Here is a 23,118-nt window from a genome sequence, read left to right as displayed (position 1 = left end):
CGCTTGCAGTTCGGTCTCCGTAGTTGAGTTTCAGAAGAGCGGCCGTGGTTGTCCTCTGGAGAAGCATAATTGGATTGTGTGACCTTTGTATAGGCTGTTACACAGCGCGGTCTGTGGAGACGCATAACTGGATTTCTTGACCTTTGTATACTCTAGTAAATGTATTACGTAGAAGAGTTTGATGACCTTTCATGTCGTCATTATAAATAGGTTTATTTTTTTGGACTTTGTCTTTGAAGGAGTAGTAATATATGCAATACGACATTATACATTTAATTCACCAGCGTGTTCTTTTGGCTGAGTAGGGTTTTACGTGGCTGAGGTGTCGCGTTCAGCCCACTAGGTGGTGCTGTGCGCCACGTCAAACTGCGGGATGAACAGCGTTCTGACGCGAAGTAGCGTGTTCGGATGTAACCAGTCACGCTCATGCGATTATCTTTCAATTAATCCAACACCAGTGTTGGTATTGGTAATACTGACACCGATATATGTTTTCTACCACGTTATGGGCGGCCCTTCCTGGTAGTAGCTCACGCCCTGCTCTGTATAATAATATAAACATTTAAGTTGCCAGGTTAAAAAACAATATATTAACGTTAGAATCGATTCTAGCAATGAAACATTCACTATCGAAAGAATCGATATTTCAGTATTGATCCGTACATCCTTACTTTAAGTACTTGGCTTGGCGAAGTTTAGCTGAACAGAATCGTGAGGCTTTCATGAAACCAATGTTTTCTAAAACAGTTTTATTATTGCATTAAAAACATTTAACCTGTATAGTACTTAGTACTTTAGTACTTGTGGTTTCATTTGTCTAGTACTGTGTCTAGTACTTCGTTTTAGTATTTTAATCCTTTGCTTCACATGTTGGTTCAGCAAGGCATCAAGCACAAAAGCATACCCTTAGGGAAATTACCACCAGGAAACTGCTAGGCGTTGATCTGAGTAGTCTAGAAGACATTTACTGATCCGGATCTCTGAACAAAACAGAGAGAATTCACCCAGAAGCTAAGGCACCCACGTTTAATTGCCTTTGAGTTGTTACCTTAAGGCTGTAGGTCTTTTCTAGAAATAAGACAGGTCTTGATTGTTTTACTGGTTCTGTTCAGCAGGCCAGAACAATAACATTTTTTTAAATATTGAAGGCCCCTGTGCAATACTGGGATATTGGGGACTATGTGTCTATGATGGGATTGTTGCTGAAGTCTGTTCTTTTAGTCTGCATTTTGGTTTTCAGGAAGTACAATATTATATTGTGTATATAAGGTCCGGTGTAGCGTGTTAAGGGTCAAAATGTCTTATGTGTTTACCCTGCTTGTATTGTCATGCCAACATCTGACATGTCCTATTAACTGAAAAAAAGTTTCCATATGGTGACAATAAAGTATCTGTGCTATCCTGTATTATTACTATCCTATCCTAACCTAACATGCCAATATGCCTACAGTCTACATGCAGTATGTGCATGATTTGTTTGTCCATAGGCAGTAGAGCACAGCCATCTTACTGTTATTCCTGCATATTGTCAGATTGTGGATACTAAGATATTATCCGAGGAAAAAATAGTTATTTGTGTAGTACTTTATCTAGTTATTATAAAACAACTATAAACAGTGCTGGCTAATCTCTTGCGTGCTTCTCTGTTGTGGCACAGTGGGAAGACGGGGCACTTGGACATCAATAAAAAGAGGATGTAGGTGTGATTAAGCTCAGATAGAGCTGCCTGTATCTCAGAGACATAATACAGGAGATTGCATTAGCCACTCCACGTTGTTTGAGTCATAAAGCATTACTGTATTTAAAGAACCTTAAATTTGAATTGAACCTAAGATGTGGGATTAAATATTAATGTGCTTAAAAATTAATTTGAACTTTTTCGATACAGCACATGTTTCTGTTGAAGTCCTTAGTACTAAATAGATTAAGTATTTTTAATATGATAATAAAACTGTTTTAGAAAACATAGCGTCCAGGATAGGCTCCTGACCCCCGCAACCCTGCATAGGACAAGCAGATTCAGAAAATGGGTGGATGTGGAGGGACACGGTCACGCAGCGGTTAGCACTGTTGCCTCACATCTCTGGCGCTAGTGTTTGAGTCTCTGCTCTGGCTCCATGTGTGTGCAGTTTGCGTGTTGTCACTGTGTCGTCGTGGGTTTCCTCCAGGTACTCCGATTTTCCACCCACAGTCCAAAAACATGCTGAGGTTAATTGGAGTCACCAAATTGCCTGTAGGTGTGCGTGTGTGAGTGAATGGTGTGTGATTGTGCCCTGCGAAGGGCTGGCCCCCCGTCCAGGGTTGTTCCCTGCCTTTTGCCATTTGGGGGCAATATTTTGTCACTCACACCTGTTTCAACCTGCGTCAGCGTTTTAGCTCTGAGTCAACTTCCTGTTATTATTTAATTTTATTCCATCTCATTATGCTATTCAAAATGTGAAAATATTACAGATAGAGCTGGAAATTAAGCTCGCCCACTTGCCTTAGGCAAGTAATTTATACAAAATGAGAGAATAAAAACTGAGTACTACGCAGCCTGCTGGCTAGTAACAAAAAAACAAACAAAATGTCAGACTGCATTTTTTAACTGAACTAGGTCAGTTGGCTACTAGGAAAAATTCTTAAGTTCCACCTCTGATTTCAGTGTTTTGACTGGTTGATTATAATTACCTGTGTATTTGGTTGAGTTTGAGTCAAAGTTATGTTTAAGTTAAATTAAAAAACATTCATATACCTCGGTTTCATCCTCTGCCATTTACAGTAACACTGCTTACCTTGGTAGCCTGTGATGTCAGGTGTCAGTCTCTCTTCTCTGTATTGACAGAAACCACATGACTGGCAGCTGTCTGTTTATGTGTTATTGCCTGTAGGGATGGATTTAGGATGTTGTGAACAGACTCTCCACCCTGTAGAGACCACACCAGATAGTCCTTTGGGGAATGACTGGTGTAGTTTTTTTTGTAGACGGAACAGGTGTGGTCTTCTAAACAGTCCTTTGAGCTCCGGCGCTTGAGTCACAGGGATGGACTGAGGGCCGGAACTGTGCTGAATTCCAGGGAGGAGAGTCAGGAGCCTGGGGGCTTCGGCTCAGGAGTGACTGGATCACGCAATGTCCTGCTGCGCAGCACCTTGTCCACAGCTCGTACAATGCACAAATAAATTAAAAAATAAAACGCTGTAACCATTAAAACGCGCATAAAAATATAAGTTCCGCTCAGCTGACTTATTTCCCCCCTGGGCGATCCATGGGTTAGCGAGCAGACCATCTAAAAGCAGACCGCGTCGGATCGCAGCCGGAGTTTAGGGATGAACGCAAGACATTCAAGCCGCGCTTCCTCGATGGTCATGTGACCAGGTCATGTGACATCACATGCCGCCCTCGTCCGCAGTCTCTAGTCTCACTGATTGGGTGCAGCTCAGTAGGCCTCAGGGTGCGCTATGCTATTCTACTATGCCTCGACGCCCCTGTGTGGTTTAGCCTCATTACCCAGCTCGTGACACACCGCGGTTTTTCAGTCAGGGAGAGGTGCTATCTCAATAGAAAGTGCTTGTCTGACACTGACAGCACGTTAAGAGTGATACGAGGTGAACAGAAAAGTCACGCATGCTGCCCTCTCTGCCATCGGGTCGGCCGCTTTCCTGAATTTAGATTTCACAAAGCATGGAGTGTTGTGTAACATTTAAGTCCCACCTTACTGATTTGCTCATGTGACAAAATATTTTGCAACATAATAAATTGCCAACCACCCCTTTCCGACATTGTGCTGCTGAGCCTAAATCTGCTGGTTTAGTGAAAATGACCAGACTTCCATCCATATTTCTCAGTGCTGCTTTATTGTAAAGCCTAATTATGAAGAAACACCATAACCTATATGTTTATGTAATACCCATGTTCTATAACAGGGGTGGGCAATCTTATCCACAAAGGGCCGGTGTGTATGCGGGTTTTCGCTGCAACTCCCTAATTAGATTACTAATTAGAGGACTGATTGGCTGAAGAGTCCTCACACCTGGGTTTGAACAGCTGACCTACAGGTTATCCCAAAAACCTGCATACACACCAGCCCTTTACGGATAAGATTGCCCATCCCTGTTCTATAACAACCCATCCAGTAGGGGGTGGCGGTGTGCCTGGAGCCTATCCCAGCAAGCATAGGGCAGAAACTGGAGTAAATCCCACTAGTTTATAGTGTTAACCACTGAGCCATTACATTACCTGTTGGATCTAATCCTGCATGTGGTACTGTAGGGCACACATTTAAAATAAATAAATGAAAGTATTGGATGTGTCCCGCCCCCTCCTACCCTCCACTTACTCTGCGCCTGTGCATTAAGATCAATAGTGTGGAGGTCAAAATGACGTCAAGAAGGAGACTTTGGACAGACGCACACGCTCACTCGCATCTGTGAGCATGCGGGGATCAGTTTGCCCTGCACCTCCAATGCAAAGTTCGACTTGTCAAAGATACACAACAAAGGATTATATTTTTGCGGGTCACCGTATGCGGGAGATTTGTGGGCACTTCTAGGTCGTGTTCACACAGCGCGCCGACGTCCACGATGGGATCCGGGGCTCGACACCTCTTGGCGCTGGCAGCTCTGTGGTCGAGTGTCCATGGCAACGGTAAAGACACTTCTGCTCATCCTAACAGATGAGCACCTTCACTAACACTGACCAATGTCATTAAGCTGGCCACAAAGCTGGGTACACACCAAGCTGAGGGCAAAACACTAGTGCTGACCAAGACCAACGAGCGGTCAGCTCCTGTCGATTGTGAAAATTTGCACTGGAACATGGCGGTACACTTAGAGGTGATGGTTAACATTCTGCCCAATCAGTGAGCTCAGTTTCGCAAGTGCAAACTGTGACTAACCGTGTCCGACTGTACTGGTCTCACTGATTCCCCAACAGCTGAAAATCGACTTGGTTTGTTCCAGCCTTTATCCCTCTGCTACGTGCTAGCCTTTCATGTGAATGTCAGGATTTCAAACCTCAACTGTGTTCTTTATACTCCTTAAATTAGCCACCACAAAGGAATGAATGTCAGATACTTTAGCTTGAGCATCACGTGGCTGCTCTTCTGACGTCCTCGCAGATCTGCCCTTAAGTATGGAGAGTTTCATCAAAGTCGTGCAGAGGATTGAAGGCAGGGGCCTCGGTCCCTCACCGCTGACCGTGGTACGGAGCTTGCGGGGGGTGGCCTATGAAGGTGATGCCTTTGTGGAGCACTTTCTTGGAGATCCCGACCCGTTCCCGAGTGGCGAGAACGAAGCCCCCATGTGGGATCCTACACTCTCTGAATTCATCCACCTCATGGTTCGCCATAGGATAGTGGGCCAGGCCAGGGAGGAGGGGGTGGTCCTTGGCAGTGATGGAACCACAGTGGCCCTCGGCTCCCTGCTTCTGGGCATCGAAGCTGGGCTTGTGGCTGGGGCTGGAGAGTCAGTCTCAGGGCTCTACTCCCTCACCATAGCCAGGAATCTAGGTCTATCCTTCCTGCACTCCCAAGACTCCCAAATCCTGGGCCCGGACGGCTGCTGGGACAACGTGACCTTTCCCAGAGTGTTCACTCTCTCTGGGCCACCCTCTCTGGCCACCGACGCCCTCGTCAATGGGGGAATGGACGGAGTGTTACTGGGCAAGTATCTGTCCACTCATCCTCTGCATGCCCTACAGCTGAGCACGGTGTTGAGGGACTACTACGGGCTGCACCCCGGGGGGCCCCCGGAGGGCCCACACCTCATTAGTTTCCAGCGCAGGGACAACTTCAGGCGGCTGGTCAACGGCTCTGTCCTGCAGGAGCTGGTTCTGGGATCCCTGGCCACTCTCCAGAGGCTCGGCGAAGCCGAGGACACGGGGCAGGCAGCGGCACTGGAGGACGTGGTCAAAGGGGGGGTGCAGAAGTTTGTCCACAGGTACCTAGGTGAGTGAAATCACAGCAAATGGGCAGAGTACAACCTATATGGGGTTATATGTAGTTCGGGAGTCATAGCAGCCGTATATGGGATCTGTGGAGACACAGAGGGATTTGTAAGGGGTGAAGTTTCAGTGCAATGAGAGTCAGTAGAAACACCCCCCTGAGCTTCTCTCCCCGGCAGAGTGTCCGGTCATCATCCCCCGGTGTCAGTGGGGGGCCCGGCCTTACCGCGGCTCCCCCACACAACTGAGCCTCCCCCTGGCATTCATGTACATCCACCACACCCACACGCCCAGGCAGCCGTGCCTCTCCTTCCGGCAGTGCACCGCCGACATGAGAGCCATCCAACGCTTCCACCAGGACGTCCGCCGCTGGGATGATATCGGCTACAGGTACGGCAAGCGGCATGGACCAAAAAGTTCTTCCAGATAAACCAGGATAAGCAGTTGTAATGTAGATGGTTAGATGGATGGATAAGCATATACAGAAACTCTAACAGCAGAGCATCTATCTTTATCTTGAGCTTGCTTCTCCAAAATCTATTCAGGGCCAATTCTAGGATTTTTTTAAAGGTCAGGGCCATAAACAAGGTCAAAATTCATACTGAGGAGTCAATCTTGTCATTAGCCAATGATTTGATTTGAATCATCGGTGAGTGACAGGGGAGGGGCCACTCCGGGAGCCAATCACCTTTCAGCTGCCCTGATAAAGTGCCGCTGTCTCTCCCTTATGCGGACTGTCCCCTCAGCTTCGTGGCGGGCTCAGACGGCTATATCTACGAGGGCCGAGGCTGGCAGTGGCGGGGGGCCCACACCAGGGGCCACAACACGCGGGGCTACGGCATCGCCTTTGTCGGCGACTACACCGCCACTCTGCCGGCCCGGCGCTCCCTGGAGCTGGTGCGGGAGTCCCTGGCGAGCTGCGGCGTGATGGCCGGCTGGCTCACCGGCAACTTCACCTGGCACGGCCACCGGCAGCTCGTCAACACGTCCTGCCCCGGCGGCGCCCTGTACCTGGAGATCGAGAGCTGGAAGCAGTTCAGATCACGGGACCAAGCAGCCCGTCACCATTAATCCCACCAGTTAACCACAAAATTAGCTTATGCTTATCACACTGAATCTATCTGTATATCCTCCCGCAAATCACCCTGAAGTCGGTACAAAGAATCAGTCCACATTTCCTATGATAATAGCTGTTTGAAATATAAACATACAGCACTTAGGCAATCATAGAAAGCGGTTATTTACCTGGGTAGTAAGTGTATATGTAATTTAACATTAGAACATTTGCTAATTAACAGCAATACAATAAAAGCTAACAGGATTTCTTCTGGTCTCCAAAAAGTTACTGATATCTCGCTGTATGGCTTCAGTTCCCAGACCTCTCCTCAGGGGCACCTCAGCCATCCCATGTGTTTGTTAAATTTCACAACCAGCTCAATTAACTAAAAAATTACTCGTGAGGTATTGTTTAGCCATATAAGGTTGGGTATGGTTGAGATAAAAAAAAAAAATCACTGGGGTTTGGGACCGTTGCTGCAAATACTGGGGTGAGGTTTTGAAATGAATAAGCTGACACACTTTGACAGTCATAATATCATAGTTTTACGCCAACACAAAGATCATTTAAAAATCATTTTTCGTTGCATAAGACTTTTGTATAATACAGTGTATACATGAGAATATATTACCTATATAAGGACTATTGGAAACTATACACTAGATCCAGTCACGGTGTAAAAGATTTCAGGAAGTGGTTTTCAAAGTGGCCATGGAATCAGACAGACATAGCTGACAGGAAGTGAAGCAGCTTTCAGCAGGAAGCTGAGCCTGTCAGCAACGGTAAAATTTGTATCTACCTACAGACCTTGCTTAAGGACTTATTGTTTTTAGTTTTCCTCACAATCATATGAAATATGTTCCTCTTGTGAAAGTCCTGACTAGAATTAAGTAGCTTTTATGGAACAGTTACTAAATATTTTTGCTTAAATTATCAGTGGAGGCACAGAGGATTTGACCGTTTGGATTATAAGTCACATGTAACAAAAACTGATACTGATTATGGAGCAATTGAGTGGAAACCTTAATGTTTGATCTTGGCCAGAAGAGAAGAGTATTACATTCTGACAACACACCTGAAAAACGTTTGGTAATGTTGTTCCCATGTAAAAAATACTATTATTATGCTTCTAGAAATTCCACAAATGATTGTCACCAGCATGTAGAGTCTGTGGTTTCTGGGTGTTTTTGCACAATCGGCTCCCCTTCGTTCTACTGCGTATAAGCGCAAGATACTTTAAACTGATTGGCTGTCATATTGTTGTCAGAGCAAAGTAGACTTCCTGTGTGTGGCTGAAGAAAGGTAGACTGCCTCAAGAGTGCAGAGGCACAATTTTAAAAGTATAACCTTCTGATAAAAAACATAAAACAAAGGAGGAGGAAGGTCACACCAAAGAGACTTTTGCTTGGAAGGAATACCCAGAAGTTTAGGTTGTTGAAAAGAGGAAAAATATATTTAGAGGTTAAAGAGGAAGAAGAAGAGAAAAAAACACACTTTAAAGAAAGAAAAAAGACATCAAGGCAGAAAAATAGGACGCTCATGCTTTGGAGGACAGAACAAGGCACGAGGTGAGATTCACACAATAATGGTAATGGTATGTCGCGAGGAGAGGGTTTGCAGGGGTAGACAACGGGTGCTAGGAGAAGAGCAGGGGTGGGCAGAGCCGTGAGGGCCAGGTGGGAACTGCAGAGAAAGGCAGCTCAGCAGAGAGGAACACGCAGAACCAGAGGCGGAGGGCAACTGCCGGAGTACAGGAAGCTCTGCAGTCATCCTTTTATTGCGAATCTCAATGGCTGAGAGAATATAGAATATAGAAATTGTTATAGAAAAGTGTGATATAAAAACTCTTTGGTTTATTTGATTTTTTTTTTTGGATGGAAAGTGTGAATCAGAAAGTGTAGATGGGCACTAATGAGGAATCAGATATGGAGCAGACATCACCCATGATGCTAGAGGAGACAGGGTCCTCCGGAAAGGACCTGCCGCCGGCTCCCCCCGAAGACCCCGACCTCCTCAACACTTACAAGTGGCACACGGGCTCCAAAGGGGACATGGGGGGGTCAGCCTCGCTCGAGAGGCCTGAGAAGAGCAGCACCACGAAGTGGAGCAAGATGCAAGGCTGGCGCAAAGCCCTGAGCGAGGACGCCGCGGAGAAACGGGAGCCTGCGGAGAACGCGAAGCCGGGCAAGTCCACCACCGCCCGCAAGAACCCCTTCCGCAGGGCCCTCTCTGAGCCCCCCGGGGCCTTATTTTCTACGGCCACGAACCCCACATCCAGCCAATCGGTGGCCAGCCCCAGCTCCGCAGAGAGCCCAGGCTCCTCCACTCAGGAAGCACAGCAGAGAGGTGGAGGCAACCCCATCAGGAAATACCTGCGGACCGTCTCCCAGAAGTTCAAGAGGCCGCGACTGCAGAGCCGAAACAGCACCCCCGTGTGTGTGGAAGGTGAGCGGCCGCCATCGCTGCTCTCTTTTCCTCACTCTTTGAGGTGAAATGGCTGCTTTTCTGGTAATGACAGATTTGCGTGATTCACGTGAAAAAAGAGGGGAAATGATGCTTATCGCTGACGTGGCCTTGCAGGGGACAACGCTGTGGTGCCCATATATTTAATTTGTTTTAGTGACCTTTAAAAAGAAGTAGAATGAATTGTACCTTGAAAAAGCTGAATGAGACCAGATCCCTTCAGAAGCATAAACAGGCAGTACAGAGTCAGAGTTTGAACGCTGGCAAAGATGCTCATTAAGGATTAGTTTTACACATGCCCCCCCTGAATGCTAAAGTCTGGGTCAGGCTGGGGAGGGCACACCCACCCTCACAGCTCGAATCCGATTTAAACACAAATTAGTGCTGGAGAGGATAAACACGAACAGCTTGGGGTTTCACGTTCAGCCTGCTCCATCAATATCAATAATAAGAACAATCATTTTCATTCTTATTATCTAGGCCCGTATCACTACATTTACCCATTATAGTCTGGCAAGCACAAGGTACTGTAATATTAATTAGATGTCAATTCTAATTCTCTCCATGTTTGTGAGTTTCATCCCACAGTCTAGTCCATGTGGTTTAGGTTAGCTGGTGTCTTTAAATTGAGAGAGTGCTTGCAGCGAAATGGACCGGAAACACCGTTATCTAATAGTTATTCCTAATTTGATAATACGAGACAAGATTCATGGAGAAATCGCTGTGTGGTCAGAGGCACCGCGTCTAAGGATTTGAAGCTTTGCACAGAGTCAGCACAAAGTGGACTGGAGTCCAAGCATGCGTGAGCAAGACCCAGCGGACTTAAGCAGGGAGCACAGGGTCATTATTATAAAAGGAAAATTACTTTCTTGAGAGAGAGAGAGAGAGAGAGAGAGATGGGCCAAAACAGAGAATAGAGGGAGCTCAAACTGAATGTGACAAAGTGCATGGTTAGCGACGGAGGAAGATTTAAGTAAAACAGGGTGATTTTGGAATCTCATGAGGTGGAGAAAAGATACTTTCACTTTTCTGAAACTGCAGTAATCGGCGCAGTCACATTTGGGAAAGAAACGTTACCGAAATCACATGTAACATAACTACCGATCTGGCTTCACGCGACCAGTTTAGCCCGCAGATGGCGTGTACGCATGAGCATTTGAGGGCCTGCTCTTTCATTTTCACGTGTACTGTTCACCTTTTTACTCAGTTTTCAGTTAAGTTGCCGTTAGGGTGAAACAAAGCGGACATATTTGGTGCATTCTGTTACCAAGATACTCTGCTGTGTCAGTGAAACCATGCCGTTATAACTGGGCAAAATCTACACCCATCCATCCACCCATCTTCAGTATTCAGGGTAGATTAATGCATGGGTTATCTTAAGTTATAGACTGGGGCGTCGGTGTACAGTACTGTGCAGAAGTCTTAGGCAGTGAAAAAAATGACGTCTAATAATCTTAATGTTGGTGTAAAATTATTATGTCTGACAAAGTGTGCTAGCTTAGCCATTTCCAAACCTCTATTAATGTCACCCCAGTATTCACAGCAACCTTCCAATATACCTTTGTGTGTTTTGACTTGATCACTACCCCACCTCATATGGCTAATCAATACCTAATTGACTTTTAAAAATAAGTAACTTAAGTGAGTTAAGTTAAATGGAATGGCTGGGGTGCCCCTGAGAAGAGGTTTGGGAACTGACTCCAACTAGACATCAGCAACTTTTTAGAGAACAGAAGAAATTCCTGTTAGTTTTTATTGGGCTACTTTTAATTTGCATATGTTCTAATGTTAAAATATTAATTTAATTTAAACTGTTAAATTTTTGTTCTGAGCACATTTACACTGTAGGTACTGTACTGTAAACAATACTGTACATCTGGGCCCTGCCCGGCATCGGGAAAAATGGAATGATCAGCAATACCTAAATGTCCTAGCTAATGGCAGCATAGGACCCCCCAGATAAGTTTGTCCAGCACTAGATCACAGTGAACCAGGATCCAAGGCAGCACAAGGCACAAGCCCGGGACAGTGTGGATGGGATTTCAGTGCGATATCTACAGTACCTTTTGATAATGTGCTGACTATGCCTTGTGACAACAGCGACGGGTCCCAACGAGGCCCAGACAGAGACCACCGCAGGAGCCCCGGATCCCGTGAGGCTCTCATGGGTCCCGCAACAGGAGGTGCCAGTGTGGGACATCAACAGCTGCCGCCTGCACGACGGGCAGATCCAAATTTCGCTGGAGGAGGAGGTAAGTGCGGTTTCCTGTTTGGCACACATGCGTACAGAGGCTCTTTCTCACACTCATCACTGGTACGCCCCGCTTTACGGTGACTTGCCAAGAAGGGGCAAGTGGTGTTTCCTCATGTAACTGTAATGGCAGAACATCCTCGATGAGTTTATGGGCCAAGTCCGTATCCCTGCTCCGTTTCTCCTCTGTTGCTCCTGATAATTATTACTGGGTACCATGCAAGTGATCCATCTGTGCCCTCTCCCAGCCGATGCTGCGGATCCGGAACCGGGCGAGCAGCTGTCTGTACAACCTCAGCCTGCAGAATCTCGCAGACAGCCGTACCAACTTAGGTCAGTACCACAGCACCTCCCACTTCCAAGCAAGTAGTTACCTATCCGCACCAACAGCAGCCCAGTGGTTTTTTGACCAACCATTCAACTGGTTCTTTATGGAACCTTTATACAATTTTTGAAGAGTGACGACTGTTAAATATTTAGATATTTATGCTACATTTATATGCCATTAGGATGTTTTCGACAGGCAGCCAGCTTGGCGATATCGTTTCCTGTTTCGGAAGCACTTGTGACTTTGCCAGTTGAAAACGCACATCTGGTACATCTGATCTTGCAATGCTGACACAAGATCTTACACCTCTGAAGGCTGGCAGAGGTAGTTCAGACATGAAATGAGGCAGAGAGGTGTGGTAATGTGAGGTTAGCGGGATTTTAGGCTGACCCAAATAAAAGTATTAGTTTGTGAAACTCAAGCTTCTGAATCTCCCTGAAAAGCACCCGTTGCTTCCAGGCAGCAATGGCTGAACACGGAGGAAGCGGTTGACGTGATTACACACGCAAGCGGCTGTCAAATTGCTTCCTCTAAAATTTGGGGAAAGATAGCATCACTACTGAGCCCTCCAGAGTGCTAGTTGGGTCGGACGGCGAACTGAAGTTTCCTCTTCTGGTCCTGCAGTGGCAGGCAAAAAAACGCCTCAGCTCAACAAATGAATGAACAAGCAGGCAAACAAACAAACGAAAGAGACATCATGAAAAGGCAGTAGATGACTGTGATGAGAAGGAAACGAAAGACGACAAAAGTATAACGGTCCTGTGCTTTCATTGGGGCGATCATTGAGTCAAAATCATGGGATTTAGACGATGGATTGTTTGCGGAGGCGGCTTGGGTAAGCAAATGCTAAAGCCTTGGGTGTTTTATGGGTTTTATGAGTTAAATATACTGAGAAGTATGGTTATGTCCTACAGAAATGTACGTTTTAATGGCTGCAACATAAAATGTTTGTAGGATATAAAATTCATGAATCTGTAATTAACCTTAAAACAACAATTCTTCTATCTACCATATTGCTTATCCTGTAGAAGATCCTGGTGATTAACCTTTAGAAATGTTTTCTTTATCATCAAAATGGACCCGTTCCATCTGTACTCTGTACTCATTATCACAGCAACGAAAGACAATGACAATAAGCTCTAATGACTGAAGCATGGGCGATGCAAACTTCTACCGTTACCCTACGATAGGTGTGGCCCTCGAAGGGCTGGGTGCCACATCCTTCCACATGAGATGGCCGCACCACAGAACCCTCCATCGCCACTCTGACCATAGTTACCGTGGTTACGTTTGGGTACCGTAGTTACATTTGGGGGGCTGTAGGGCAGCACTTCCCTGAGATCCCCAGGGGCTTAGAAGACGCGACAGGACGGCGCGGCAGATGGGAAGGGAGGAAAACTTTTGCCGGGATCTGTGAATGGAATTCCATCGCGCTGCAGGCTTTGCACGATTGCTAAGACGAGTAGTCACTGAAAATCTACGACGTCTAAGACATCTGAAGTTATCATGGGCAAAGAGTAGACACCAATTCAATAATCCAAATAATAGTAGTAATAGGGATGATGAAGATTTTACCCCATAAGAAAAGAAAAATCATATTTTCCCTAAGTTCTGTAAGTTGTGGCACAGTAAATATTCTTTTTGTTTCATTTCATGGTTTTAAGTGTTCCTCTCCATGATGAACATAAGGATGCACTTCATAGATAAATGACTAAAGTTGGGGCTGGGGTGCGGGGGGGGGGGGGGGGGTGGGGGTGGACACACACACACCATTGGGCCTTCATGACTGGCCACCCATGCAAATGCGTCAAAGATGGAGAATGACCACAGCAGTCCAAGTGCGTCGAGTGAGGCACTGTAATGGACATGCAGATGCCTGCAACCGCTCACTGCACTTTATGTTTATCAGCAGTGCACACTGCAGGGAGGAAATAGCTCTGCTTCCTGTGGTTGCTTAGATCGACGCACGGCGGTACAGCCTGAAACGCAGATCGCTCCCTTGATAGAGGACCGCCCTCCCCTTGGCGATCGAAGGGGCGGAGATCTTGTCACCTGGCGTCTGGCTGCTGACTGTGCTCTCCCCCCTGTCTCCCAGAATGCAACCCAGACGTGGTGGCTCCCAGCGTCAAGGCAAAGGAGACCAACAGTGCTGTCAGAGTGAGTGTGGGCTCTGCCGTTTCCCGGGACTGTGATTGGCTGAGAGCACGCCGGACTTCCCACACGCCACCTCTCTCTGTCCCCATCCGCAGAAGCTGATCTTTCGTCGTTTCATGAATGCAGCTCAGAGGAACAGCCGCACGCAGTTAAATTCCATCGAACACAGTGCTGTGAGCCGGTACGAGCTGCGGGCCCTTGTGCTTTGTCCCTCGCTGACTTTCCCCCAATGGCATTTTCAGTTCTGTGGACGTGCTCATGTCAGACACAAGTGACCTCTTAATAACTGCAGCTTAAGTGGGACTTTACCTCCATCTACTGTCTACTTATCCCAATCAGCTTATCCCATCAATCCATCTCAGGGTGCAGGTGCACACGCACGCACGCACACACAATTATATCTTTGTGGGGACTCTCCATTCATTTCTATGGGCAACAGAACAACCTTAACCCCTACCCAGCCCTAACCATAAGTAAGAAACAAAATTCAAGACTTTTGGCATTGTTAGTTTTTAGATTGAATTCTCAGATCATTGTGGGGACCTGAAAAATGGTCCACACAACTTTAAATAACAGGTCTTTATCACAATCTGGGGACCATTTTGTCCCCACAATGTAATATAAACGTAAGCCAGCAAGTCCCACCCCCCCCACCCCACACACACACACACACACACTCTCTGTACAAGCATGAGGAGCAGGACTGCTCCACCCCCATCAGAGTTTAATTAATAATTTAGCTACAAGAAAAGCCAGCATGCAGCATGAACATGAGCTCACCTTGTGTCCCGAACCCCCCCCCCCCCTCAGGCTGCATGGCTCCCGGGAATCCCTGTCCATCCCCGTCAGCGCGGTCGAGAGCCTGGACCTGAGCTCAGACCAGACCACAGTCATCCGGCCTGTGCACAGCTCCATCCTGGGCGAGAAGTTCTGCTTTGAGGTGCCCCTGGTCTCCTTGACTTTACCACATGCTTCTGTGACCAGCTTCCCAAACACTTTCCTTTACCACCTGATCTGTACATTTTACATATTTAGCAGATGTTTTGGTCCAAAAGTGACCAACAAGGGAGACAAATGGCACATTGCAAACATACATGTTGTCAAGGAGCTTGGCTCAACTTCCTATGAATGCCCAGGTACAAGTGAAAAAACACCAGACACTATGCAATCACGTGCAAAACAGATGAAGATTTTAAACAGGAGACACTTTTCCGCAATGCTGCCATTGAAGCCATTTTTAGACCAGTGTGATTTGTTTTTCTGCTCCTCTGACCTCCGAGATGTTACAAACTGACTTTGCTTGCATCCTTCTCCCCTGTAGATCTGTACAGTGTTACATCCTGTATCTGGTTCATGCTGCTCCCACGAGTCAAGCCAAATCAGTTTATTTATGAAGCACGTTTAAAACAACAAGAGTTGACCAAAGCGCTGTAAGGACAGCACAATAAAAATATAATGAAATTAATTAAATAAATAACAAATTAATTAACATTATTTATTAACCACAATTAAAAAAGCAATCATACTCAGGCCTACTCAAAGCTAATGAAAATAAATAATAACTAAATAGTAATTAAAATAATAAAGGCATGGATGACGAACTCCAAATCGTTAGGCGAAAGGGCTTCGGTTTTGCGATATTCCTTAAATGAAACTGTTCTTTACCACAGACCTTTTTTGTAAATCAAAGTTTAAAGGTGAATCAAAAATAACACCAAGATGTCTTATATGGGTTTTCAAGTTTGCAGATAGGGAGCCTCGCATTCCTTGGGTCATCAGCTAACAAAATAAGGATTAGCGGTATGAGCGTTGACAACATGCCTCTTTGACAGTATGGCTTACCTTTTCACAGGTGATTAATTCCGAGAACAACCACTGCTTCGGGTGCAGCTCCGCTGCGGAGAGGGACCGCTGGATCGAGAACCTGAGGCGTGCTGCCCAGCCCAATAAGGTACAGCTGCAATCCCCCAGGCACATAGACCAGCGTTCCCCAACTCAGTCCTCAGGGACCATCAGTCCACATTATTGCTCTCCCAGCTCCCAGCCAACCAAGAAAAACAAATACCTGGTACATGTGTGTTGAGAGCAGGGGGGAGCAAAAATTTGGACTTTCTGGGGGTCCGCGAGGCTAGGTTGGAAAACATTGGCCTAGATTCTCCAAACAATTTGTCTGAGGTGGCCTCTGTCATCTGTCTGAGGGGGGCACTATCTGCTCAATCTTGTTATGCATTTAAAAGGATAGCACCCATACTTGGACAGTTAATGTGACGTCAACGTGGTTCGAACCGGGGAGCAGGCTGCAGGACACAGCTTTCCTCTAAATAATAAAGCAGGGAAAATAACTGATTTAAAGATATGGACTCAAAGCATTAGAGTCATTTAATTAATTGCAAAATATCATTTGAAATGCAAATTTTCTTAGTGCGACACACATATTTTTGGTCTCACACTGCGAAATGTGCACCCCTGTCATTAAAATGATAATCAAAATGATATCATTTTACTTTGGTGCTTCTTGTGTGTCTAATTTCCCAAAACTCATTTATCACTTGCTACCAAAACAAGTCAAACAAGGTAATTCCTGTCATGAGCATTTGTGTTCAGAAAGGTCCCGGCCATTTAAATCACTAAAAACTGAGACACTGACTTAAGTTAGATGATAAGAGAGTGCAATTCAGCTTGGCTGTGCTGTATCCATCAGCCTCTCTTGGCCATGAAACACACCTCCATCCATCCATCCATTAACTTCCGCTTATCCGAGGTCGGGTCGCGGGGGCAGTAGCCTCAGCAGGGAAACCCAGACTTCCCTCTCCCCAGCCACTTCCTCCCGCTCCTCTGGGGGAATCCCGAGGCGTTCCCAGGCCAGCCGAGAGACATAGTCCCTCCAGCATGTCCTGGGTCTTCCCCGGGGCCTCCTCCCAGTGGGACATGCCCGGAACACCTCACCAGGGAGGCGTCCAGGATGAAACACACCTTTGAAGCTGAATAAATGTCTTACAATGAATAGTTTGGGGTTTGAGTGTTTGTGTGAGATTAGCCTAAGCAGGGTTAGCATGCTAAAAGCGTTGCTCTTTTCATTGCCCCCGCTATTCCAGGACAACTGCGAGCGCACGGAGAACTCCCTCAGCCTCTGGGTGAACGAGGCCAAGGACCTGCCCCCAAAAAGGTGCTATTATTGCGAGCTGCACCTGGACGGCGTCCTCTTTGCACGCACCAGCAGCCGTGCCATCGGGAAATCCCCGCAGCGTTCCAGCCTGATGGCCGAAGGGGGCGTGGCGGCCTCTGCGGGGAGCCTGGGAGGGGGGGGGGCTGGCGCCGGCCCGGGAGGCTGCCAGCTGTTCTGGGGAGAGCTTTTCGAACTGGACAACCTGCCACCTGTGTCCCAGCTGACGCTGCACCTCTTCCGGGACGACGAGGCCAAAAAGAAGCGCCACTCGCGAGACGAGACCCCCAGCTTCCCGCTGGGCAGCGTCGCCATCTCCCTGGCCAACATCCGAGGACGGGCCTTTCACGAGGACTGGTACCGCATCGTCCCCTATAAAGCAGCGGGCTCTGGAGGCACCAAGGACCAGCTGGGGCCGCAGGCCTCGCTCCGCGTTAAGGGCCGCTTCCAGAACCTGCGGGTGCTGCCCATCGAGCGCTACAAGGAGTTCGCCGAGTTCGTGACGATGAACTACGAGGAGATGTGCGTCGACCTGGAGCCCCTGCTGTCCGTGCGGGAGAAGGAGGAGCTGGCCAGGGCGCTGGTGCATGTGCTGCAGAGCATCGGGAAGGCCAAGGTGAGCCCCCAGGGAGAGCCAAGAATGTTTAACCACGGGGAGCAGGGCTGGGCTGCAGGGCGGCATGTTCAAAAGGGCCGATGCCGCTACCAAAACTGTGGAAGGCGCATCACAAATACATCTGGTCTCCTTTCCAAAAACTGGGGGCTAATTATTTAAAACAATCTAATCCCAGGGTCTTCAACCTTTTTTTACACTTGACAAGGGCCCTTGAATATGTAATATTTTATGTAAAATTGGGTGGGAGGAGCCCAAGGTGAAATTTTGTGAGGGGGCCCAGAATTTCTAGGTACACCCCAGGCGGTGACGGTATAAGGTGTTGTGGGGGCGGGAGGTGGCTCACTGGCTTCCTGCGGGCTACTAAAATCTCGTGGTTGACTCATTGGCGACCAGTAATCGAATCGTTATAAACCATTAAAAAAGGGCAACCGGGTGCGTTTCCAGGAGTTCCTGATCACCCTGGGGAGGGCGGAGGTGCAGCGCTGCGGGGAGAAGGAGGCGCTGATCTTCAGGGAGAACACACTGGCCACCAAGGCCATCGACGAGTACATGAAGCTGGTGGGGCAGAAGTACCTCATCGACACTCTGGGTATGGCCTGCCTGGGGGGGGGAGGGGCGGAGGGGGCGACTTCCTGTTTACTGCTGCGGTGCCGTGCAAAAGTATGCTTTCATATCTTACAGACTGTAAATGCACATATTTGTCTAGTTACTAAGTGCATTGCAGTGAGACACAGAAAATATTTAAATGCAGAAGTGAATCATTTGTCCGTAGAACAAAAGAATGAAAAGAATTTCCTAGTTGTCTTGCTATTGGCCTTTGAAGAAGCCGTTTACTGAATGAAAGCTCTGGTTTAGGCAGGGATTGTGTGTCAGTCGAGGAGTCCAAAACATGAAAATAAAGACCTGGGAGCACATAAACAGAGCAAAAGCAGGGGTATAGTTATCCAAATGCAAAACAATAGCCATCGATATCCCTGCGAGTACTGCTGGCACAAGACCCACCCAGAAATTGTCTAGAATAGGGCCGAAAACGACTATAGACGAAAGAGCAACTATATATGCATGCATATGTATGGATGGTCAGCAAGACAAAAGCTGTTACTCTGGAAGAAACATCTCAATGCTCATTTGGAATCTACCTGACAGGGCAAGAGTTTTATGGTCTGATGAGACTAAAATTGAGCTTTTGGGCCAAAATGCAAAGTGTTTTCAGTGGTGCGTTTATAAAACACTCCAAAAAGGTTAGGGAAAACTCTGGGGACACTTATCAGCCAGAAGCGATGGTATTGCTGGAATTTGATGGAAAGGTCTGGGATTTGGCGCAAAGGTGACTTGATTCAGGCTGCAGGAACACAGGCACTCCGTCAGGAACTCACCTGCCCGTCCGCTCTCAGGAGACTTCATCACACGGCTGTACGCCTCCGCGGAGAGCTGCGAGGTGGACCCACGCAAGTGCACCGCCTCAGAGCTCCCCAGTAACCAGAAAAACCTGAGGGAGGCCTGTGAAGATGTGGTGAAGAGAATCACGGAGATGCACGAGTGCGTTATTGCAAGTCAATATGCATAAAAGAAACTTTTTTTTAAAAGTTTTGACTTTTTATGTACTAACGATCTTAAAAACGATTCTCTCTCTTCTCCATTTTCTTTCCGCTGCCTTCTTATCTTACGTGTGTCCCCTGGGTTCCTCCACTCCCCCTCCATGACTTTCTTATTTTCACCACTTCGTAACTGCACTCGATTATTTCCGGAACATTCCCTCCCCGCCGGCCCCAGATCTTTCCCAGTGGAGCTGAATGAAATTTTCTCCAGCTGGGTGGAGGACTGCGAGGCACGCGGGCGGGTGGAGATTGGCCAGCGCCTCATCTCTGCCTCGCTCTTCCTGCGTTTCCTGTGCCCCGCCATCCTCAGCCCCTCCCTCTTCGGCCTAATGCAGCCCTACCCGGATCCGCCGACGCTGCGCACCCTCACCCTCACCGCCAAGGTCATACAAAACCTGGCCAACTTTACCTCGTGAGTCTTGGCCGGCTGTATCAAGCCAATCGGCGCAGTCGTGGAAAACACGTTTACGGCGTTTTTTTTTCTACAGTTGACAATATGAGGCATCGCAACTCTGCCAATCCTTTGGAAAACACAATGCTCTTTCAGCACTTGTTACTCTCCCAATAAATCAGTGCCAAACAGCACATTTGAAGGGCTGCGTGCACATTTAAACGCCCAGCTCATGTCAGATACACTGTCCACGGGTATAACAAACAGGCCCCTCTTGGTTCTTCAGCCAACACTCTTACAGCCATGTGTCCAATTCTCAGTGCAGTCTCTCCCCTTGCCTGTGCTGCAGGTTTGGAGAAAAGGAGGAGTATATGCTCTTCATGAACGACTTCCTGCAGGAGCACTGGGAGGACATGCGGAGCTTCCTGCAGCGGGTGTCCAACCCTGACAGCGAGCTGGCCATGGCGAGGTTCGACGGCTACGTGGACCTGCCCCTTCGTCTGGCCGTGCTTCACGGCCTGCTCATCGACATCATCTCTCCCATGAAGCAGGTACGCGCCCCCCAACGACCCCCCCTTCCAACGCTCTGTCCTGCTCGATCCCATCCTGCCTGCCAGTGGAATCATAGTGATGAGTGTCTGTTGCAGGAAACGGTGGAGAAGCTGCTCCCTTTGCCCTCCATTCTGAACCAGATCTCAGACTCGCTGGGCCCCAGCGCTCCCCGCATCACAATCTGCAAGTAAGTGCGGGAGGGGGGCAGCACCCAGAAGACAAACGAACAAACAGAACAGCGATTTCAAAGAGAAAGCACCCTGTGGCAGTGATAGGGATGAAACTGACCTCACTGTGTGGCCCACAGCTTGAGGTCGGAGCAGACCAAGCCAACCTATGTGCCTCCGCGGGACCTTCCGGAATACAGCCCTTACCAGCACCTGCCCGCCGATGGCAAGAACAAGGAGAACCGAGCAGGGAAGCGTGTGACGAGGACCCAGAGTGTCCCTAACCGTGTCAAGCCACGTCCCTGGCACCCCCCAAAGCGGCAGGCGAGCAGCGAGAACCTCCCGGACATCACGGTATGCGCACTATCCATCTGGCACCATTACATCCTTGCATGTTATCCATCGCTGCCGGCTTGGTTGTCATGATGGATGTTATGTGCCAGCGGTGCCACGGTTCACTTGCTGGGTTTCAGCGACTCCGTCTGTGTCTGCCTTCCCTAAGATCCTCAACCCCTCAGAGCCCCAGCAACCTAGAGTCCCAACTCGTGTGCCCTGGCAAGTCATAGTCAAAGAGCCGCAGCCGATGAGCTCTGAGCCGGAGGAGTTTAGCGTCCTGAAGAAGGTGGGTGTTGCCAGTCTTTGCCTTTGCTCCCGTGGCGATAGCAGCACCTTCGCGATTGCTGACGCGGACCCTCTGACGCACGCGCAGCACGAGGAAGAACTGTCCGAGCTGCGGCTCGGCGTGGACCAAGTGACGGAGCGAGAGCTGGAGATGGCCAAGCGACTGGAGGACTTCATAGCCGAGAGCGAGGAGCAGAAGGAAGAGCTGCGGGCCACAATCAAGCAGATGCAGGACCTGCTCACCATGCAGGAGGAGCAGCTCGCCAGCACCACCTTCAGGTGAGGCAGACCGGAACAGGTCACGGGAACGGCAAACAGTACCTCAGACTTACAGAAACAGTTCAGACTTTACTTTTCTCTACTTCCATTAGACTTGGAGTAATAGAGGAAGAGAGGGAAGAGGATGAGAGGAAGTTAAATGCCGCCATGGCTGCAGCAGAGAGGATGAACGTGCTGGTAAGTCATCAAGGGCAATAAATTGCTGAAAAAGAGGTGAAGGGAACAATAAACTGCAGCCAATATGAGTCTTTGTGGATTCCACTGAAAGCCAGATTGATCACTTATTATGGTACTTAACACAGCTAATCAATAAACCCATTACTTCTCCATTTAGAGTGCCGAATAATGCTCAAAAATATCTAAAAATTTCACTCCCTGAACTCCTCTCGCACTGCTTACTCATTTTGTACATTTTCTCAGGAGGAGCAGTTTGCAGAGCTGCTCAAAGACATGAACAAGCTCAGCAGTCAGAGGAACATGCAGCATCCAGAGTCAGCGGGCGAGCCTGACAGCAACAGCAACTGAGCGCAGCCACCTGGCTGCACGTGGACATGCGACCGTCAGCAGGGCGCCGTGGCAACACTGCGACTTTTACACGTGGTTCATAGTCCTGTGCAGCTCAAATAATGAATGGAGTGAAATTTGAACATTGTTAAAGGAATGTTGGGAAGCTTTGTCCTGCACCTGTACTTTGTTTTCAATAGTACTTAATTTGTTGGGGGTTCCGGTAAAAAAAAAAGGGGGGGGGGGGCACAATAATTCAGTTGGTGTCAACTTGCACCTCCAGGGGTGGGGGGCTAATCGCCACCCTTGCTATGCGTATTTGGAGCTCTGCAACAGACTCGCATCCCAATCCACGATCCCCCTGTGAACTGTACAGCACAGATACTTAATAGGCAGATTCCGGCACGCACCCGGACCCGGCACCAGGCACCAGGCCAGAACTGTTCTCCGCAGTCTAATGGAAACCATTTATACCCGGGTTCCCTGATAGGTAGCTCGTCACCCCCCTAGCAAATTTTATCCTCAGCAGTGGGCCTTAGCTTTATACTGCTGATGGAATTTGGCCCATGGGGAATAATAATAATAATAAAACTAGCTAAGTAATGGGGGAACCCTGTTCTATAGGACTAGTGACTAGAAAACGGGTTTCAATAGAAGTGGATGATTACCAAAAAATACTTTTTTTCCTACTCAATCTCTTTTCTGCAGTTTCATACATTCATTTCAGTTTTAAGTTGTATATCATAACTTAATAAAACGTTAAAAATGATTTCGTAACCTCACTTTTCTCTGCTGACAACCAGCAAAATATGAATGTACAGAGCTTAAATCTAGCATACACTTATCATTGGTTATATCTTCTATGGAAATATCATAAAAAGAAACAAATTAATTGGTGCCACTTTACAGTAAGGCTACCCATATAAAGCGTTTATGAATGCTTTATAATCTGGCTATTAATTAAGTTGTAACACTTAATTATTATTATTAATTGACGATTTTTAACAAGTTATAACAGTTTTCTTTTTAGTAATGAGTTACTACCATTTACAAC

At 47.6% G+C, this 23,118-nt stretch overlaps 2 protein-coding genes across 4 annotated transcripts; both read left to right on the top strand.

Moving 5' to 3' along the window:
- The first annotated feature begins 5,104 nt into the window (after positions 1-5,104).
- Positions 5,105-6,991, top strand: pglyrp2 (peptidoglycan recognition protein 2). The gene is made up of 3 exons (XM_023791782.2): positions 5,105-5,924; positions 6,100-6,310; positions 6,667-6,991. Exons 1-3 carry the CDS (start codon positions 5,111-5,113, stop codon positions 6,989-6,991), a joined length of 1,350 nt encoding a protein of 449 aa, XP_023647550.2. The 5' UTR covers positions 5,105-5,110.
- A 1,238-nt stretch (positions 6,992-8,229) lies between these two features.
- rasal3 (RAS protein activator like 3) lies at positions 8,230-22,833 on the top strand. 3 transcript variants are annotated; one of them, XM_072712112.1, is made up of 19 exons: positions 8,230-8,545; positions 8,860-9,422; positions 11,541-11,692; positions 11,940-12,024; positions 14,115-14,176; positions 14,269-14,354; positions 14,984-15,113; positions 16,026-16,124; positions 17,269-17,952; positions 18,397-18,541; positions 19,347-19,491; positions 19,726-19,962; positions 20,291-20,492; positions 20,589-20,680; positions 20,801-21,014; positions 21,163-21,282; positions 21,370-21,560; positions 21,653-21,737; positions 21,981-22,833. In XM_072712112.1, the coding sequence occupies exons 2-19, from the start codon at positions 8,879-8,881 to the stop codon at positions 22,083-22,085; spliced, it is 3,378 nt and encodes a 1,125-aa protein (XP_072568213.1). In that variant the 5' UTR covers positions 8,230-8,545; positions 8,860-8,878; the 3' UTR covers positions 22,086-22,833. The 3 variants fall into 3 exon arrangements, with proteins under 3 accessions (XP_072568213.1, XP_023647759.2, XP_023647761.1); XM_023791991.2 differs by having other exon boundaries at positions 8,230-9,422; XM_023791993.2 differs by lacking the exons at positions 8,230-8,545; positions 8,860-9,422; positions 11,541-11,692; positions 11,940-12,024 and adding an exon at positions 12,061-12,854.
- The last annotated feature ends 285 nt before the right edge of the window (positions 22,834-23,118 follow it).

Source organism: Paramormyrops kingsleyae, chromosome 5 (assembly GCF_048594095.1).
Source record: "Paramormyrops kingsleyae isolate MSU_618 chromosome 5, PKINGS_0.4, whole genome shotgun sequence".
Lineage (NCBI taxonomy): Eukaryota > Metazoa > Chordata > Actinopteri > Osteoglossiformes > Mormyridae > Paramormyrops > Paramormyrops kingsleyae.
The sequence above is the reverse complement of the archived record's forward strand: the minus strand, read 5'-3'. Positions and strand labels throughout refer to the sequence as shown.

Bases quoted from the DNA above. Each gene is read 5' to 3' on its own strand.
- pglyrp2 (XM_023791782.2), top strand. From the start codon at position 5,111: ATGGAGAGTTTCATCAAAGTCGTGCAGAGGATTGAAGGCAGGGGCCTC. The intron at 5,925-6,099 runs GTGAGTGAAATC...TCTCCCCGGCAG, and splicing joins GTTTGTCCACAGGTACCTAG to AGTGTCCGGTCATCATCCCC. The intron at 6,311-6,666 runs GTACGGCAAGCG...CTGTCCCCTCAG, and splicing joins TGGGATGATATCGGCTACAG to CTTCGTGGCGGGCTCAGACG.
- rasal3 (XM_072712112.1), top strand. From the start codon at position 8,879: ATGGGCACTAATGAGGAATCAGATATGGAGCAGACATCACCCATGATG. The intron at 17,953-18,396 runs GTGAGCCCCCAG...GTGCGTTTCCAG, and splicing joins AGAGCATCGGGAAGGCCAAG to GAGTTCCTGATCACCCTGGG. The intron at 20,493-20,588 runs GTACGCGCCCCC...TGTCTGTTGCAG, and splicing joins TCATCTCTCCCATGAAGCAG to GAAACGGTGGAGAAGCTGCT.